Source organism: Budorcas taxicolor, chromosome 15 (assembly GCF_023091745.1).
Source record: "Budorcas taxicolor isolate Tak-1 chromosome 15, Takin1.1, whole genome shotgun sequence".
Taxonomy (NCBI): Eukaryota; Metazoa; Chordata; class Mammalia; order Artiodactyla; family Bovidae; genus Budorcas; species Budorcas taxicolor.
In genome coordinates this window covers 79579437-79599144 of record NC_068924.1, presented here as the reverse complement: position 1 = coordinate 79599144, position 19708 = coordinate 79579437, and the positions used below count along the sequence as shown (strand labels likewise).

Genomic DNA, 19708 nt, shown 5'->3' with positions numbered 1-19708 from the left:
CCCAGCTGCTGCCCCTGGCCTCGGGCTCGGGGTGGCTCCTCAAGGTCACCGCCCCTGGCCTTGGGCGCGAGGTGGCTTCTCCTGGCCGCCCCTAATTCCGGACGCGGGGTGTCTCCTCCTGGCCGCCACTGGCCTCGGACGTGGAGTAGCTCCTCCCAGCCGCCGCCCTGACCTCGGACGCAGGGTAGCTCCTCTCGGCCGTTCCTGCGCCATCGCAGCCTGGCACTCTAGGCCGCTGCCCCTGACCTCGAACGTGGGGTAGCTCCTCTCGGCCGCGCTGTGCTTAGTGAGCCAGCTCGCAGCCGCCTGCGCTTAGTGAGCCGGAGGAGCATGTCTTTTCCTCCTGTATTTAAGACATAAAATCCACAAAATTCTCTATGGTTGGCATTGTGTTGAGAAGCCTAGTCATGACCCCTGTGGGAGCTGAAGTGTGAGACAGGACCGCTGGGGAAGCCGAGCGACTGCGGTGGCAGCACTCCGCCTCTTCCAATGGGGTCTCCTCCGGCATCACCGGCCCCCCCCATCGCATAGATGTGGTTGCTGAAACAGGATTGTGGATGGACAGAGCAGAAATCCACTCTCGTCTACTTAACAGAAAGGACTTTATTGGAAGAATAATGAAGTACTCACAAAACCAAGAAGAATGATGGCTGATTGAGCTCAGGAAATCAGTGTTAAACAAAGGAAACCAGAAGGCAGGAAACACAGGCGAGATAAACCCCTGAGACAGTTTTGTTAAGACAATTCCCCTGACACATCCATCACTTCTACCTTAGGCCGTCATAATCACAGCTGCAGGCCCTTTGCTAATGTCACATGCCACAGCACCCGATAACAAGTTTTGACTGTCCCAACTTCGGTATGTTATCTGTGGCATCCCCTTGACCGAGATAAGTACTTCTGCTGCTGGCTGAGCAGTGAGCATGGTAAGTATAATGACAATAATAAATGTAAGTGAAGGCACTCAGTCGTGCCCAACTCTTTGCAATCCCGTGGACTGTAGCCTCTCAGGCTCCTCTGTCCATGGGATTCTCTGGGCAAGAATACTGGAGTGGGTTGCCATTTCCTTCTCCAGGGGATCTTTCCGACCTAGGGATCGAACCTGGGTCTTCCGCATCACAGGCAGATGCTTCACCCTCTGAGCCACCAGGGAAGCCTAATGACAATAGTAATAGCTCTCATTTATATAGTTTCTTAGAACATTGATACTGTTTTCCGTGCTTTACGTGTCTTAACTTATTTAATCCTCACAACAACTCCATGAATAGGTACTATTATTCCCATTTTACTTAGGAAATGGAGGCTTGCAGACACTAAATAACTTGCCTGAGGTCCAGGGCAGTTTGGACAGAACCAGGGCTTGAAACCATGCCTCTCTAGAGGTTCTCCAGTAGACCCTTGAACATGCTGTTGTATAGATTTCTACTGAGTTTCACATACTGGGGAATTATCAAAAATAGGAAAAGTTAGGGTAAAGAACATCCATTTCTGGAAGCACAGAAATGGTATGGACCTAACAGAAGCAGAAGATATTAAGAAGAGGTGGAAAGAAGACACAGAAGAACTATACAAAAAAGATCTTCATGACCCAGATAACCATGATGGTGTGATCACTCACTTAGAGCCAGACATCCTGGAATGCGAAGTCAAGTGGGCCTTAGGAAGCATCACTATGAACAAAGCTAGTGGAGGTGATGGAATTCCAGTGGAGGTGTTTCAAATCCTAAAAGATGATGCTGTGAAAGTGCTGCACTCAAGATGCCAGCAAACTTGGAAAACTCAGCAGTGGCCACAGGATGGAAAAGGTCAGTTTTCATTTCAATCCCAAAGAAAGGCAATGCCAAAGAATGCTCAAACTACCACACAACTGCACTCATCTCACATGCTAGCAAAGTAATGCTCAAAATTTTCCAAGCCAGGCTTTAACAGTACGTGAACCATGAATTTCCAGATATTCAAGCTTGTTTTAGAAAAGGCACAGGTACCAGAGATCAAATTGTTAACATCTGTTGGATCATTGTAAAAGCAAGAGAGTTCCAGAAAAACATCTACTTCTGCTTTATTGACTATGCCAAGCCTTTAACTGTGTGGACCACAACAAACTCAAAAATTCTTCAAGAGATGGGAATACCAGCCCACTTGACCTGTGTCCAGAGAAATCTGTATGCAGGTCAGGAAGCAACAGTTGGAACTGGACACAGAACAATGGATTGGTTCCAAATAGGAAAAGGAGTACGTCAAGGCTGTATATTGTCACCCTGCTTATTTAACATATATGCAAAGTACATCATGAGAAACTCTGAGCTGGAGGAAGCACAAGCTGGAATCAAAATTGCTGGGAGAAATATAAATAACCTCAGATATGCAGATGATACCACCCTTATGGCAAAAAGCAAAGAAGAACTAAAGAGTCTTTCTCAGTGAAAGTGAAAGAAGAGAGTGAAAAAGTTGGCTTAAAACTCAACATTCAGAAAACTAAGATCATGGCAGCTGGTCCCACCACTTCATGGCAAATAGATGGGGAAACAGTGAAAACAGTGACAGACTTTATTTCTTTTGGGCTCCAAAATCACTGCAGATACTGACTGCAGCCATGAAATTAACCTAGACAGCATATTAAAAAGCAGAGACAATACTTTACCAAAAAAGGTGTATCTAGTCAAAGCTATGGTTTTTCCAGTGGTCGTGTATGGAAATGAGAGTTGGATTATAAAGAAAGCTGAGCACCGAAGAATTGATGCTTTTGAACTGTGGTGTTGGAGAAGTCTCTTGAGAGTCCCTTGGACTGCAAGGAGATCCAACCAGTCCGTCCTAAAGGATATCAGTCCTGGGTGTTCATTGGAAGGACTGATGCTGAAGCTGAAACTCCAATAATCTGGCCACCTGATGCGAAGAGCACACTCATTGGGAAAGACCCCAATGCTGGGAAAGATTGAAGCAGGAGGAGAAGGGGATGACAGAGGATGAGATGGTTGGATGGCATCACCAACTCAATGGATGTGAGTTTGGGTAAACTCCAGGAGTTGATGATGGACAGGGAGGCCTGGTGTGCTGCAGTCCATGGAGTCACAATGAGTCATACTCAACTGAGCAACGGACCTGAACTGAGGGTAAAAAACTTCCAGAAAAATGGAAGCTCCTAGTGGTCATGTTACAGTTTCCACATAGAAATATATCTGAATTTTTGTTTTGGTGGAGTCCCAGAATTGTTCAGCTTTGTCCATAAATGGAGGGGAAAAAGCAAACATGCTACTGATGAATCCTTGCTTTGCAGTTTTTGACACCTTAAGAAAGTTTGTGTTTTCACCCTCCTCTGTCTTATTTCTTGGTTTGTTAATTATTCACATGCACCCCCAATCCCACAGCTATATGTTAGGGTCTTTGAAATTAACTCATGGTGACTTTTAAGTCCCCTTGGACTGCAAGGAGATCAAACCAGTCAGTCCTGAAGGAAATCAACCCTGAATATTTATTGAAAGGACGGATGCCAAAGCTGAAGCTCCAGTACTTTGGTCACCTGATTTGAAGAGCCATCTCATTGGAAAAGACCATGATGCTGTGAAAAATTGAGGGCAGGAGGAGAAGAGGATGACAGAGGATGAGATGGTTGGATGGCATCACCGACTCAATGAACATGAACTTGAGCGAACACTGAGGTACAGTGAAGGGCAGAGAAGACTGTCGTGCTGCAGTCCATGGGATCCCAGAGTCGGACATGACCTAGTGGCTGTACACCACCACCACAAGGCAGAAATGATTTATTTTAGAGAAAATCACACTTTCAGAAATGGAGGCTCTTTTACAAAGAAAATTAACACTTTGTTTTGTGTAGTATTTGATGAGCTTACCATGTATCAGGCTGTTTGAGGAACTTTATCAGCATTAACTAATACGTTCCTCAGAACATCCATAAGAAGTAGGCATTATCATCACCTCCTTTTTATAAAGGAGGGAACTGATGTGCAGAAGGGTTATGCAGCCTGTAACAGCTTTGTTGTGAATTTAGGAAGTCACATTGCTGTAAGATAACGGAATTTATGTCCTAGCACACTTGACATTACTCCTCTCATGATTCTGTCTGATCCTATCGGGAAAGTTAGTGACAATCTCTTCTAAAGATGTCTGCACTATCAAAAGAAATAACCCCAAGTGATGTAGATATATCGTGTTGTGCCTTCACAAACTAAGGTAAGTCTCTACGGACAGTTTAATTGCTTCTTCTCCAGGTGGAATGAGAGCTGATAACTTCCCTCCTGGGTACCTGATCCCCTGATAACTTCATATACACATAAATCCATCTGGTTTCCTTTCACTGGCCTGTAACATCACAAATGACTCTGACATCATTTTAGATGGACCAGTCTGTTTGTCATCTTGAGGTAATGGTTTGTCCATTTTACTAAGTGGACTTATTTCCCAGGCATATTACTCTGAGCCTGTAACAACAATCAGGGATAAAACCCCAAGCTAAAATGTCCATGGTGAGTATGATAATCCTTTCTTGCAGTTGCTCAGCCCTTTATAGAGTGCATGCAAGGATGTTCTCCTATTTGTCCTCACAGCAACATCCCTGTGTGACACATTTGAAAGTATTTTATCATCCTCACTTAAAAATTAACATTTTTCTTATATCTTCCTGCCTCTGGAGAACTTCAATCTTTGTGATGAGACATGAAGAAAAAGCTTCAATAGGATCCTTTCTCTTTGAGTGGGACTACCAATTTGAAGGTCACAAGGGAAGTTGTGCCACTTTCCTTGAAAAGTAAGGTAAATTTCTAGATCAGTTCTATGGCCTAGTTTAGTCTGTGGTCTTACAAGATGTGCTGTGTAAAGTTACACAGGCAGTGTGTCCCCGTGAATTTCTTCGGAGTTTAAAATCTTGAGTTTTAATGCTCTCATGTTCCCAAGCCAGAGTCCAGATGTTTCAACAACCTTCACTAACTAAGAAATGATTTTTCTCAAGGAATAGAAGATGATATTTTTCTGAGCACAATCCCTGTGTTTAGGGCGGCACCCAGAAAATGGTGGGTACTCAGTAAACGTTTACCAGGGCACTGAGTGGACAGACGAAGACATGGGTAAATCACTAAATGAACTCCATGGGACACGTCATGAAGTACATGGTCCTGTGTTACTAGAGCAGTCTCAGGTGTAACTTCAGAAGCCCGAGATCAAAAGCTTTAGGCTTTTTGAATAAGAAATCTACAGAAAAATCTATGATTTACATTGTCGCTCAGCACATCTACCCACCGATAATGCGTACACACGTACGGCAGTAATAAAACTTCCATGGCGCCCTAGCTTATCTTTATCTGAAATGTACCTTTACTTTCTGTGCTTTTCTGTCTTCTATCTATTAGTTTCAGGTGCACAACAGTGATCTGATATTTGTAAATATAGTAAAATCTTTTCCCTGGTGGCTCGGAGGTTAAAGCGTCTGCCTGCAATGCGGGAGACCCAGGCTCGATCCCTGGATTGGGAAGATCCCCTGGAGAAGGTATAAATAGTAAAATGATCATCAGAATAAGTCTTGATAAAATCTGTCACCATACAGAGATACAGTTTTTTTTAAATATGCAGTGTAGTATTATTGACTATAATGTACATTATATTCCCATGATTTATTTTGTAACTGAAAGTTTGTATCATTTGACTCTTTCACCCATTTCACCCACCCTCCACTCCCCCATCTCTGACAGCCATCAGGATGAACCATCCTGGATTCATCTTGTGGTTTAAACTTATTTCACTAAGTAAGACTGACTCTCAAACAACATGAGATTTAGGGGCAGTGACCCTCAGCACAGTCGAAAATTTGCATTTAACATGCAATTGACTCTCCATTTCTTAGACCTCAGCTAGAGCACAGTTGCTTGGATGAGAATCTCATTCTTTACACTGTTCGCCTCCAGAAAGACAGTGATATATCACTTTTTTCTCAGGTGATAACCTCATAGGAGAGCTGAGATGATCAAATGAAATATTTATTCTTCTCAGACTACTTGGCATACGGTAAGTGCTCAGTGAATAGGAGTGATGTCTTGCTTAGGAATGCCAGTGATAAAAGTATAAATAGGGACTTCCCTGGCAGTCCAGGGGTTCAGATTTTGCCTTCCAGTACAGGGGGTATGGGTTTGATCCCTGGTCAGGGAGCTAAGACCCCACATGCCTCCGGGCCAAAATAACCTATATGTGAAACAGAAGCAATATTGTAACAAATTCAATAAAGATTTCAAAACTGGTCCACGTCAAAAAAAGTCTTCAGAAAAAGTAATCTGCAGAGGAAGCACAACTTCTGACCCACATAAAAGTAAGCAATAGACATTAGCAGTATGTATGTGTTCAGTCACGTCCAACTCTTTGTAACCCCAGGGGCTGTAGCCCGTCAGGCTCCTCTGTTCATGGGATTCTCCAGGCAGGAATACTGCAGTTGTTATTCCCTTCTCCAGGTTATCTTTCCTTCCCAGGGATCGAACCTGCATCTTCTGCACTGCAGACAGGTTCTTTACCTGCTGAGCCATCAGGGAAGCCCAAGCAATATATAATACATAATTATACATACAATACATAATTAAGTGGTTGTTTGGAATAGCTGAGTGGGGTCAGGAACTAATGAATACAGTGCGTGCCTTTACAGACGGCAAGATGGAGGTGAGAAGCTGCCAGTCTCAGGGTTACTGGGAACCTTATATTGATAGATATAAGGGTCATCAAGGTTAAATTCACCCATTCCAGTCCATTTTAGTTCACTGATTCCTAAAATGTCGATGTCAAATCTTTCCATCTCCTGCTTGACCACTTCCAATTTGCCTTGATTCATGGTCCTAACATTCCAGGATCCTATGCAATATTGTTAGAACTGGACATGGAACAACAGACTGGTTTCAAATCAGGAAAGGAGTACGTCAGGCTGTATATTGTCACCCTGCTTATTTAACTTATATGCAGAGTACATCATACGAAATGCTGGGTTAGATGAAGCACGAGCTGGAATCAAGATTGCTGGGAGAAATATCAACAACTTAAGATATCCATATGACGCCACCCTTATGGCCAAAAGCAAAGAACTAAAGAGCCTCTTGATGAAAGAGAAAGAGGAGAGTGAAAACTAAGATCATGGCATCTGGTCCCATCACTTCATGACAAATAGATGCAGAAGCAACGAGAATAGTTACAGACTTTTTTTTGGAGGCTCCAAAATCACTGCAGATGGTGACTGCAGCCATGAAATTAAAAGATGCTTGCTCCTTGGAAGAAAAGCTATGACCAATTTAGAGAGCATATTAAAAAGCAGAGACATTACTTTGCCAACAAAGGTCCATTTACTCAAAGCTATGGTTTTTCCAGTAGTCACGTATGGAAGTGAGAGTTGGACTATAAAGAAAGCTGAGCGCCAAAGAATTGATGCTTTTGAACTGTGGTGTTGGAGAAGACACTTGAGAGTCCCTTGGTCTGCAAGGAGATCTAACCAATCCATCCTAAAGGAGATCAGTCCTGAATATTCATTGCAAGCACTGATGCTGAAGCTGAAACTCCAATACTTTGGCCACCTGATTCGAAGAGCTGACTCATTGGGAAAGACCCTGATGCTGGGAAAGATTGAAGGCAGGAAGAGAAGGGAATGACAGAGGATGAGATGGGTGGATGGCATCACCAAGTCAATGCATGTGAGTTTGAGTAAACTCCGGGAGTTGGTGATGGATGGGGAGGCCTTGTGTGCTGAGGTCCATGGGGTCACAAAGAGTTGGGCACGACTGAGCTGAGCTGAGCTGAGCTGAGCTGAGCTGAGAGTGGTATGAAGGCATGCTCCTGTCATTCAGGTGACGGGATGGGCAGTGAGTCATTCTCCACGCGTCAATAATTCATCCATTTTGCTTCCCTTGTTCTGACAGGTGAAACATCATTCCAAAATGTCCTTCATGGTGAACAGCACTGAGGTGAATGAGTTTAGACTCTTGGGACTGACGGATGCCCCAGAGTTGCAAGTCCCCCTGTTTATATTATTCACGCTCATATATCTCATCACTCTCACTGGAAATCTTGGGATGATCACGTTGATTCTGCTGGACTCTCGTCTCCACACCCCCATGTATTTTCTCCTCAGTAACCTCTCTCTGGTGGATTGTGTTTACTCTTCAGCTGTGACTCCCAAGGTGATGGCCGGGCTTCTCACAGGAGATAAGGTCATCTCCTACGGGGGATGTGTGGCTCAGATGTTCTTCTTTGTGGCCTTTGCCAGTGTAGACTGCTTGCTCCTAGCTGCCATGGCCTGTGATCGGCATGCCGCCGTGCGTAAGCCTCTACATTATGCCAGCACTGTGACCCCCAGTGTGTGTGCTCAGATGGTCGTGGCCTGCTATGTCTGGGGATTTGCTGAGTCTGCCATCCACACTGGACTCACTTTCTGCCTCTCCTTCTGCCATTCCAATGTGGTCCATCACTTCTTCTGTGATATTCCTCCAATCCTGGCTCTTTCCTGCTCTGATATCTACGTAAATGAGATGGTGCTCTTTATTCTAGCAGCTTTCAATGTCTTTTTTGCCCTGATGGTAATTGTGAGCTCCTATCTGTTTATATTCTTTGCCATCCTGAGAATGCACTCAGCGGAGGGACAGAAGAAAGCCTTTTCCACCTGTTCTTCTCACCTCACTGCTGTCACCATCTTCTATGGAACTGTGATCTTCATGTACTTACAGCCAAGTTCTAGTCATTCTATGGACACCGACCAGATGGCATCTGTGTTCTATACAATAATCATCCCCATGTTGAACCCTCTCGTCTATAGTCTAAGGAATAAAGAGGTTAGTAATGCTTTCAGGAGAGCCCTTGAGAAGATGAAGCTTCTTTTCAGTACATAGATTTAATTAAAGAGATTATACAATATGTATTGCTAATCAGTTAGCTACTGTTTTGTGATAAGCTCCCAAGAAACTTCGTGGCTTAAAGTAGTAGTGAAAAGTGAAAGTGTTCATTGTTCAGACGTGTCCAACTCTTTGTGACCGCGAGGACTGTAGCCCACCAGGCTCCTCTGTCCATGGGATTCTCCAGGTGAGAATCCTGCAGTGGGTTGCCATTCCCTTCTCCAGGGGATCTTCCTGACCCAGAGATCGAATCCAAGTCTCCTGTATTGCAGGCAGATTCTTTACCAGTTAAGCCACCAGGGAAGCTGAAAACAACTGTTTTTTATTTCTCTCAGTTCTGTGGTTGGCAGGGCGTTTATTTTTCTGCTTTCACGTGGACTCATGAGGTTGCCTATTTTCTGCACGGTCAGCGGGGCCGGAAGCTTACAGATGTCCCTGTGTACCTGGATGCTGACTCTGCCTCCTCCCTATCTCTTCCACACATGGTCTTTGATCCTCCAGAGGCTGGAAAGCTTTTTCTCATAATATTTTCAGGCTAACATTCTCACAGTGTGATAGCAAAACTAAAAAGCTTCTTGAAGTCCAGACTCCCAATTCACGACGCTTTTTTTTTGACCATGTTATACTAATCAATGCATGTCAAAAGGATGGTTAAGATCCAAATGTGAGGAAAAAGACTCTGTCTCATGAGGAAAAGAACCGAAAAGAATTTCTACTCATAACTTATTTATCACAATTAGGTGAAAATTCTGTAACAAAGAGAGACAAAATATAGTGGATTTTAAAATAGAACCACTTACGTCTCAAATAGTGGTGGCTAATGCAGCATGGTGAAAAAGAATTATCTAGACAACTTATGTGTCTCCGTCATCCTGGGGCCAAGTTCATTCCACATTGTCTCTTTCTACCGTTGCCTAGAGTCTTGAAAGTCTGTCTTCATTCTAATTATTATACCTAGAGGAAAGGAGAAATAAGTAAGCTAGAGGAAAAATAATTTCTTTTCAAGAAAGTGATGTAGATGCTGTACACATTATTACTGAATACATTCCATTGGCAAGCATTGACCATAAGCTGTAGCAACATGAATGTATTTGAGTACTTTTGGCTCAGTGGTAGGGATTGCATTGAATTTGTAGGCTGCTTGAGGTAGTATAGCTGTTTAAACAATATTAAGTCTTCCAATCAATGGATATAGACTATTTTTCCTTTTTTTGTATCATCTTTAGATTTTTTTAACAATGCTTTGTAACTTTCAGTGTACATACAAGTCTTTCAGTTCTTTGATTAAGTTTATCCTTAAGTATTTTAGTCCTTTTGATGCTATTGTAAATCAGCTGAGCCTCAAACACTCCTCAGTATTAGAGGCATGGGCTCTCTGCACAGTTAAAAAATCACATATAAGTTTAAAACAAATTGCAACTCCATATTTGCAATTCTACATCTGCAGATTCAACCAACCATAGATTGTGTACTACTCTTATACATGTTTAGTGAAAAATAATCAACATATGAGTGGACCCATTCAGTTTAAACTCATGTTGCTCAAAGATCAACTGCACAGCTATTAATTTCCTTTCCAAATTGTTCATTGTTGGTGGGTTGCAAAAAGGAAGAGCTGTTTTCTGCAAAAGAGACACATAAGGAAATGTTTAGAGTGATAGAACTGGTCTGTATGGTACTGGGATGATAGATACTGACTCGATGCATTTGTCAGAACAATGAGACTGTCTTCCTGATGGTTCAGACGGTAAAAGAAACTACCTGCGATGCAGGAGACCTGGGGTCAGTTCCTGGGTCAGAAAGACCCCCTGGAGAAGGGCATGGCCACCCGGCTCCAGTATTCTTGCCTGGAGAATTCCAGGACAGAGGAGCCTGGTGGGCTACAGTCCATGGCGTCTCAAAGAGTCAGACACAACTGAACAACTAACGCTTTCACTTTCACTTTTCCTTTCATGGAACTATCTATATCTACATAGATATAAATATCTATTTATCTCTATATCTCTATATCTTTCTATCTATATATATATAATATTTATTCCAGGTTTCTCTGCTTAGAGGGCCTGTAATAAGTGATGCCCAGTAGCAATAACTATACCCAACACACCACTCAATACTAAATATCATTATCTAATAAAAGGAAGGAGAGAAGAGGAAGAGAAGGGGACGACAGAGGATGAGATGGTTGGATGGCATCACTGACTTGATGGACATGAGTTTGAGTAAACTCCGTGAGTTGGTGATGGACTGGGAGGCCTGGCGTGCTGCAGTCCATGGGGTTGCAAAGAGTCAGACACGACTGAGCAACTGAACTGAACTGAATAAAAGGAAGTATGGTTCTTTGGAGAACTAGCTGATTACAGGATTGGGACAAGGATAATAATGAATAAACCTGGAATAGCTTGTAGTTCCAGAAAATAAGGAGGAACCCAAAAAACAAAAGGGTTGGGGCATATTAGAAGGAAACAGGAATAAAACTAAACGTGCTCCGAATAGCCAAAGATGGGGCATCTTGAACAATGCAATGAATACCACGGCACCAAGTGTGACCAAAGTATAAAACAAATATATGCGACTCCATGCTGATACAAATAGCAAGCAAATAAATAACTCTTCCTTGTAGAAAAATTCCAAGCTATATAGTTAGACTTCCATTAGAAGGCAGAGTATATTCCCTTCTACCTTTAATGTGGGCTGAACTTAATGACTTCTTTCTGGAGTACAGAGTATGAAAGGAGAAAAGTTAGCACTACATTGAAGAACCTGGCAAAAGTCTCTTGAGTAGGTGATTGAGGTTAACATCCCCCAGTGACAAGTCTTGTTGGTAAAATGTATTATCTGACAGGATGTGATACAAAGGTCACTTATCCTTTCTCAAAACTTATACATTCTGTATAACTGTGACCAAAAAATCAGCAAACATATGTTGAAAGACTTTCAACAAAACACTGGTCCAGTACTCCTTAAGGATATTAAGTTAAAGAAAAATAAGGAGACTGAGAAACTGTCACAAATAAGAGGAGAATAAAGAGATTCAACAAATATATGCAATGTTGTGTCCTTGATTAGATTTGTGAGAGCAAAATGACATAATTGAAAATATCAGCAATAATCTGAATAAACTATTGAAGTTTTAGATAGTAGTAACATGTCAATATTGGTTTCTTAGTTTTGACAAATATGATAAAATAAGGTCCATCTGGTCAAGGCTATGGTTTTTCCAGTGGTCATGTATGGATGTGAGAGTTGGACTGTGAAGAAGGCTGAGCACCGAAGAATTGATGCTTTTGAACTGTGGTGTTGGAGAAGACTCTTGATAGCCCCTTGGACTGCAAGGAGATCCAACCAGTCCATTCTAAAGGAGATCAGCCCTGAGTGGTCTTTGGAAGGAATGATGCTAAAGCTGAAACTCCGGTACTTTGTCCACCTCATGCGAAGAGTTGACTCATTGGGATGCTGGGTGGGATTGGAGGCAGGAGGAGAAGAGGACGACAGAGGATGAGATGACTGGATGGCATCACCAACACAATGGATGTGAGTTTGAGTGAACTCCGGGAGTTGGTGATGGACAGGGAGGCTTGGAGTGCTGCAATTCATGGGATCGCAAAGAATCGTACACGACTGAGCGACTGAACTGAACTGAACTGAAGATGTTAAAAATAGAGGAAACTGGGTGAGAATTATGTAAGTCTTGTCTGTTTAGAATCATTCGAGTTAAATGAATAATTATTTATTAAGAAAATTTGCAAATTGTATCAGGTAGGAAACTTCTCATAGTCTTATAGTTTGCCTTTTTGATTTACTAAATAAAATTCATTTCATGTGTTATTTTCCCCTTAATGAAAAATCACTAATGAAAAATTTATATGGTTTGATATTAATCATTTAATACTGTTGGTTTCCAAAAAACTAATTTGTCCAAAAGTACAAATAGTGAGTGAGAATATAGAAAAAAAAAAGCTGTATCTCCTGAAATGCCCTAAAATTATTATCTGAAGAATTCTCTAAAGAGTAGTGAACTATAATTATCAATGATTCAGATATATTGACTTCTGGGCACCAAACTGAATTCTTTAAACAAACGTTTATTGAACTATTAGTATGAATCAGATCATTATTCATGTGTTGTGCATGAAGTTGTTCATAAAGAAGACAAAGTCACTCCTCTTGTGTAGTGTGTGTTTTGGGGAGAAAGGTAAATGAATGGATAAAGAAGGAAATAAGATTCTTTGCTGGTGGTGCAGTGGCTAAAACTCCATGCTCCCATTGCAGGGGCCTGGGTCCTAACTCTGTTCCAGGAACTATTAACAGATCCTACGTGCCACCGTGAGGATCTCACATGCCACCGCTAAGACCTGGCACAGTCAAATCATTGACTGTAAAAAGCCTTAAGACAAGAAATAAATAGGATTTGGGCATTGACCAGAGCAAAGGAAAATAAAGCAAGGAACGAAAGAAGGGAACAGTGTTCAGGGGGCGAGGGGAGCCATGATACGGCAACAATGAAGCAAGCCTGAAGGAGGAGTGGGAGCCTTTGGTCTTTAGAAGCAGTGAGTGCAAACACCCTGGGGAAGAAGCACGCTGAGATTGTCCAGGAACAGCAAGGAATGTGTGAAAGAAGTGGGGTGAGTGCCTAGAAGAGGTAAGGCGCCACGAGGCTCATCTAAAACCAGAGGATTTATGAGTGAGTGGCTTTGGCCATTTTATAGTATTTCCAGGGAGGAAAATGGATGACATGATTATTAGTGCTTTTTTTTTTCAAAATGTAAGAGACAGTAGTCATATACGGGACAACTGGAAGTTCCGTTATTATTGACTGATCACCTTTTCTTGTCCTGTGGGTTTCTTGCTTCTCAAGATCATCCTGTGACCCTACTCTTTCTATCAGATGACACACTAAAGACAGAGATATTGATTTCTATAAAACGTTATACAAATGTGGTGCTGAATAAATCATCCAATAAAATCATATATTTTTATTAAAAACCCTTGTCACAATTTTCTTCATTCTGGACTCTTTAAACAGTTTCTCAACTAGATAAATAAAGTCAGACATGAACATATATTGATTATTTTAAATTTTTATTTGAAAGCTAGCCATACTCCAACTCCTTTAACAAATCTCTCACTCCTGTGCATATGTGCACGGACGAGATTCTCACATATGCTTCTGCTAGTGGGTCTCTGCATGCCATGTTTCATATATGCTAGCATTGCCACATGATAAGGATAATATCAACATGCGAATAAATCAAATATAATTAACAAAATTCACTACAAGCAGGATTTTAGTATTCTTAAGGTCCCTTCTGGCCATCCTCAATCAACTATCACATATTTGAACATAATTTTTTTTGTTTTTCTAGATGATAGATTTTCGAAGAAGGAATGGTGTTACCTCAGTAATTTAGGTGCAATATGAGCCTTAAAATGTGAATTACTGCATGATGAAGGTCCGAGGGGAATGAAACTAAGTCATTTGGATCCTACAACTTTAAAAGGTGAAGCTTAGAAAATTTTGCCTTCATAACCAACTTCTTGAAAGCATTTTTGACCTCCTTGTTCCTCAAACTATAGATCAAGGGCTTGAGCATGGGGATGACCATGGCATAGAACACAGACAGAATTTTGTCTGTGTCCATGGAATGACTGGAGCTGGGCTGGGAGTACGTAAAGATGCCTGGCCCACAGAAGATGGAGACTGTGGTGAGGTGAGACGCGCAGGTGGATAAAGCCTTCTGATAGGCCTCAGCCGAGTGCATCTTCAAGATGGTGGTAAATATGAACAGGTAGGAAATCAAGATAACCAGGAGCACAAACACATTGCTGAAACTTGCCACCACATGGAGAATCAGCTCACTGATGCGTTTATCAGAGCAGGAGAGAGCCATGACTGCTGGAACATCGCAGAAAAAGTGGTGGAGCACATTGGGCCTACAGAAGCAGAGCCGGAAAATGTTTCCTGTGTGGACAGAGGCATTCAGGAAACCACAGAAGTAGGGATCCACAGCCATACAAGTACACACACGTGCTGTCATGGTGGTGTTATAACATAGGGGTTCGCACACTGCTGTGTAGCGGTCATAGGCCATTGAGGCCGACAGGTAACTTTCCACAGCGGCAAATGCTGCAGAAAAGGACCTTTGAGCAGTGCATGCATGGTAGGAGATGACCTGGGCTCCTACAAGGAGCCCAGCCATCACCTTGGGCATGACAGCTGTGGAGTGGCAGAAGTCCACCAGAGACAGATTTGTAAGGAAAAAGTACATGGCAATGTGGAGACAAGAGTCCAAGAGAATCAGCAGGATCAGTCCCAGAGTTCCAACCACATTGACAAGATAAATGAGCGTGAATATTATAAACAGGAGGACCTGCAGTCCTGGGGCACTGGTGAGTCCCAGCAGGGTGAATTCAGTCACTTCTGTATTATTTTCCATGGATGCAGTTTTTGAATCAAAGGAGAACCTATGGCAAAGAAAAAGAAAGGAACACAGTGATAAACAAGTGGGGGAGTGAAAGTGAAATTAATTCAGTATTGTGGGCGCATATGTGTGTATATATGTGTGTGTGTATATACACATATACAAATATTTCGTTAATGGGATAATTTGGACTTCAAGATTCTCCACATCTGAGGTACAAACTAAACAAAATTTAAGCCACAAAGTATCTGTAGAGTTTCACACTGTTGAAGCTGAGGAATCTTCATGGATCATTTTCCAACTTTTAAATTTTGTAAGTTCTTGAACTGAGATGTAGAAAATATTATTTCCTGATTAAGATGAACCATCTTAAATAAATATTTCTGTTAATTCAGTTTTTCTCAGCCTAGTAAACACTTAGGTCTAAATTGCTCAAGTGCCCCAAACTGCTCTGGACACTTGACACGTATTTTCTTTTATTTCTCTCAACAACCTCATGAGATTGATTGTTATCCCCATTTAACTCAAGAAGCACAGAGGCCAAGTATTGTATTTAAGTTTATAAAATTATGACTGCCAGAACAATGTTTGTACCCAGCTTCTGGGGTGGCTCAGATGGTAAGGAATCTGCCTGCAATGCAGGAGACCTGGGTTCAAAACCTCGGTCAGGAAGATCCCCTGGAGAAGAAAATGACTACCCACTCCAGTATTCTTGCTGGGAGAATCCCATGGACAGAGGAGCCTGGAGGGCTACAGTCCATGGGATCGCAAAGAGTAGGACACAACCGAGGGACTTTCACTTTCAGAGTGATTACGCTGTCAGTGTAAGTGATTACACTGCCAGTGTAAGTCCACTGTCTTAACTGAGTTTAAAAGCAAGTTGAACTTAATTCAGTTTGCAATTACTCTGTGTCTCCAGTGTTCTAAACCCAGCCTTTGGAGTTTTACAGTGAAGAAACTGAGAGACACTTGTCCTGTGCCCGTGGTGGGATAACTGGGGTGGGAAGGGCTGCACAACCTGCAGAGACAATTCAGCGAGGGGGTGCAGCATCCAGCAAGAAGCCTGGGCTTCGAGATGCGGTGCGCACAGCCCACCCCCCACTACCTGGGAATCACTGAGCCTGACCTAACTGCCTTGAACCGATCTTTTTCATTTACAAAGTGACAATAGTAATAAGACTAAAAAAGTGTTAGTTGCTCAGTCATCCGACTCTTTGCTACCCATGGACTGCAGCCCACCAGGCTCTTCTGTCCATGGGATTCTCCAGGCAAGAATACTGAAGTGGGTTGCCATGCCCTCCTCCAGGGGATCTTCCCAACCCAGGGATTGAACCTAGGTCTCCTGTATTGCAGGTAGATTCTTTACCAGCTGAGCCACTGAGGAAGTCCCTGCTTAATGAGACTGAACAAGGTATGATTATGAGAATTAAAGGAGATAAAACATATCAAAAGCAATGAGTAAAATGCTGGGTATTGAGTACAGTCTGATCACATCAGATGGAATGTTAGTATTAAGATGAGCTGGTCACCTCCGTGATTGAGAAGCGTGGGTGGTGCGGTGCACGGTTCAGGCGTGGGTGAGCTCTGTAGTGCTGCGGCCTTCCTCTCCCGTTTGGTCCACTGACGTTTCCCTGTGTCCTCCAAGGTTTCCCAGGCTGTCCCTCCACAGTTGTACAGAGTGGCTCCTCTGGTCATTCCATGCGAGTGATTCTCTTGCTCAGGTTCCGCCTTTAAAATCCATGTTTTAGCTTGGGTTGAAAGGGTCTCTTTTTTGTTTTTATTTCAGCCAGTCCATGTGGCTTGTGGGATCTTAGTTCTCCAAGCAGGGATTAACCCAGGCCTTCGGCAGTGACAGCCTGGAGTCCTAACCACTGACTGCCAGGGAATTCCCAGAACCTCCTTTTAGAAACTCAACCTTTCTCTTATTACTATCTTCTCATGGTTGGACCACAGAGGTCAAGGGCTGAAAACTTCCTAGTCTGTTGGCAGTCTTCAGCCTGGCTATAGGTCTGGTTTGGTGGTGAGCCCCATGTTTTTATATGAACATGTTCTTGTGTAGGAAGAATGCCTTGAATATTTCTTACTTGAATTTAATCCTTTAGCAGGCCATCTATTATTCTTCTCTACCGTTGTACTTCTAATCGTCAGATATACATTTAATTTATTTATTCATGTGTTTATATGTATATATACAGATACATATCTCTTTTCATTTAATCCTCAGTCATGTTGTAAGCTAGGTATTATTATTCCTATTTTACCATTAAGAGACCTGAGGATTTGGGAATTACATGAAGCTCTACATTTACATAGTTACTATGAGGAAAGTTAAAGATTCAAAACTCAAACTCAGCTGTGATCAAACCATAAACCTTATTTTTTAGCCCCCTCTCTATTGGCCTTTATAAAAGTGCTAGTAATAATGATGAGGATGAGGTTATTGGGAAAAGATTACAATGGAATATTGATCTTGCTAATTCAATTATAACACTTCTGTGGTCTAAAGAAGAATTATTTCACTCTGTTCTGGTGTTTTAGTGTTTTTTATTTAAGTTTCTTTTTAGCTTCCAATAAAAGGACAAGAAATAGTAAATAAAATGAAGTAAGACTTACAGCATCACTTACTTTTTTTTTGCTAATTTTTTTTTTAGGAAGGCAGTATGATGATATTCCTTGTGTCACTAAATTTCCTACTGATGGAAGTTTTGACAGTTAAACTCCAGTCTCAACTTACTGTTTTAGGGAAGAAATTGTCAAAATTTCTATTTCTGTGCTCAAATAGTTCATAGTAGCTAAAGCTGACCCACAGATTTTCGCATGAATTACACTCACTAAAAATTTAAATGAAACATAAAGTCTTACCTTACTGCTGGAAAAGACAGTCCCATATAGTGAATCTAGAATCAGCATTTAACCATGGAATAATGCATATATATAGCTAGAGATGGATGTTCTCTGTCAGGCACTGGTCAAAATGTTCTAAGACCTCTAAGTTAAGTAAAGATGGAGGCAAGAACCCAACATAGAGTTAGAAACCTGGGAGAAAGTCCTGAATACTTCACTAATTCTTACTTTGCTCTTGGCAGAGTCACTTGTCTTCTGCTTATTTGAAAAATAAAATAATAAAATTACCTCTTCCATATATTTCACAGAATTGGGCCTAGGATTAGCAAATGAAGGAAGTGCTATAAAATGCCTTGCTAAAGTGCTATCATTTTAAAGTCAATCAATATATATTTTTAAAAATTATTTTCTTTTAAATTGGAGGATAATTGCTTTACAATGTTGTGTTAGTTTCTGCCTTACATCAGCATGAACCAGCCACAGGCACACATACGTCCCCTCCCCCTTAAACCTCCCTCCCACCTCCCACCTCCCACCACCCACCCCATCCCACCCTCTAGGTTGACACAGAGCACCAGGACGTTTTCTCTGGCCATGACTGCAGCATCACAGCAAATCCTCAGGTTGGGGGTTTCAGGGGGAGAACCCCTGCATGTACTTACAACTGCCAACAATCAGAGGAATAGATGGCAGCCAAGGGATCTCAGCTAAAATGATGTCATACTGAGTCACATGGGGATTTCAGAGACTAGCTCATGGGAATCAGGAAGGAATTACAGATACATGGAGCTCTTCGGGGATATTCCCCATGAGGGCACCTATAGCTCTCATCTCTTTCTTAGGGAAGAAAGAATTGAATTACCTGTGTGATCTAGCTGGATATGTTGATGGTATCATATTGCTTGTTATTTCTTCTTCTTTCTCCATTTTCTAATTAAAATATATATGCGCTCAGTTGCTCAGTCATGTCCAGCTCTTTGCGACTCCATTCAATGTAGCCCCACAGGCTCCTCTGTCCATGGGATTTCCCAGGCAAGAATACTGGCGAGGGTTGCCATTCCCTTCTCCAGGGGACCATCCGGACCCAGGGACTGAACCCATGCTCTTGTGTCTTCTGCACTGGCAGGCGAATTTTTTACCACTAGCAACAACAAACACTCAATAGCCATAGTTTTTGTGGTTTGATAAGTCACTTCAGTCGTACCCAACTCTTTGCCACCCCCATTAACTATAGCCTACCAGGCTCCTTTGTGGGATTCTCCAGGCAAGAATACTGGAGTGGGTAACCATTCCCTTTTCCAGGAGATCTTCGCAACCCAGGGATCAAACCCAGGTCTTCTGCATTGCAGGTGGATTCTTTACCATCTGAGCCACCAGGGAAGCCCCAAACTCATAGCATTTAGTGTGTGATTCTAATTGATCAAAGTAGAATCTCATAGGTCAATTTAGAATTGGTCAACCTCACCCACATCTTGAGACCCTACATGTCACCATCCACATTTCCTAAACCAAGATGGAGACTGCCATTTTATCTTAATGAGAACACACGTAGTAAATCACTAGGATTATGGTGAACACCCA

General features: G+C 42.2%; 2 protein-coding genes across 2 annotated transcripts; one reads left to right on the top strand and one right to left on the bottom strand.

Moving 5' to 3' along the window:
• Positions 1-7910: 7910 nt before the first annotated feature.
• On the top strand, positions 7911-8858 carry LOC128060238 (olfactory receptor 5B2-like). The gene has a single exon (XM_052652585.1). The coding sequence runs from the start codon at positions 7911-7913 to the stop codon at positions 8856-8858; it is 948 nt and encodes a 315-aa protein (XP_052508545.1).
• Positions 8859-14347: 5489 nt separating this feature from the next.
• Positions 14348-15298, bottom strand: LOC128060004 (olfactory receptor 5B2-like). The gene has a single exon (XM_052652215.1). The coding sequence runs from the start codon at positions 15296-15298 to the stop codon at positions 14348-14350; it is 951 nt and encodes a 316-aa protein (XP_052508175.1).
• Between the last annotated feature and the right edge of the window lie 4410 nt (positions 15299-19708).

Coding starts and splice junctions, on each gene's coding strand:
- LOC128060004 (XM_052652215.1), bottom strand. CDS start 15,298: ATGGAAAATAATACAGAAGTGACTGAATTCACCCTGCTGGGACTCACC.
- LOC128060238 (XM_052652585.1), top strand. CDS start 7,911: ATGTCCTTCATGGTGAACAGCACTGAGGTGAATGAGTTTAGACTCTTG.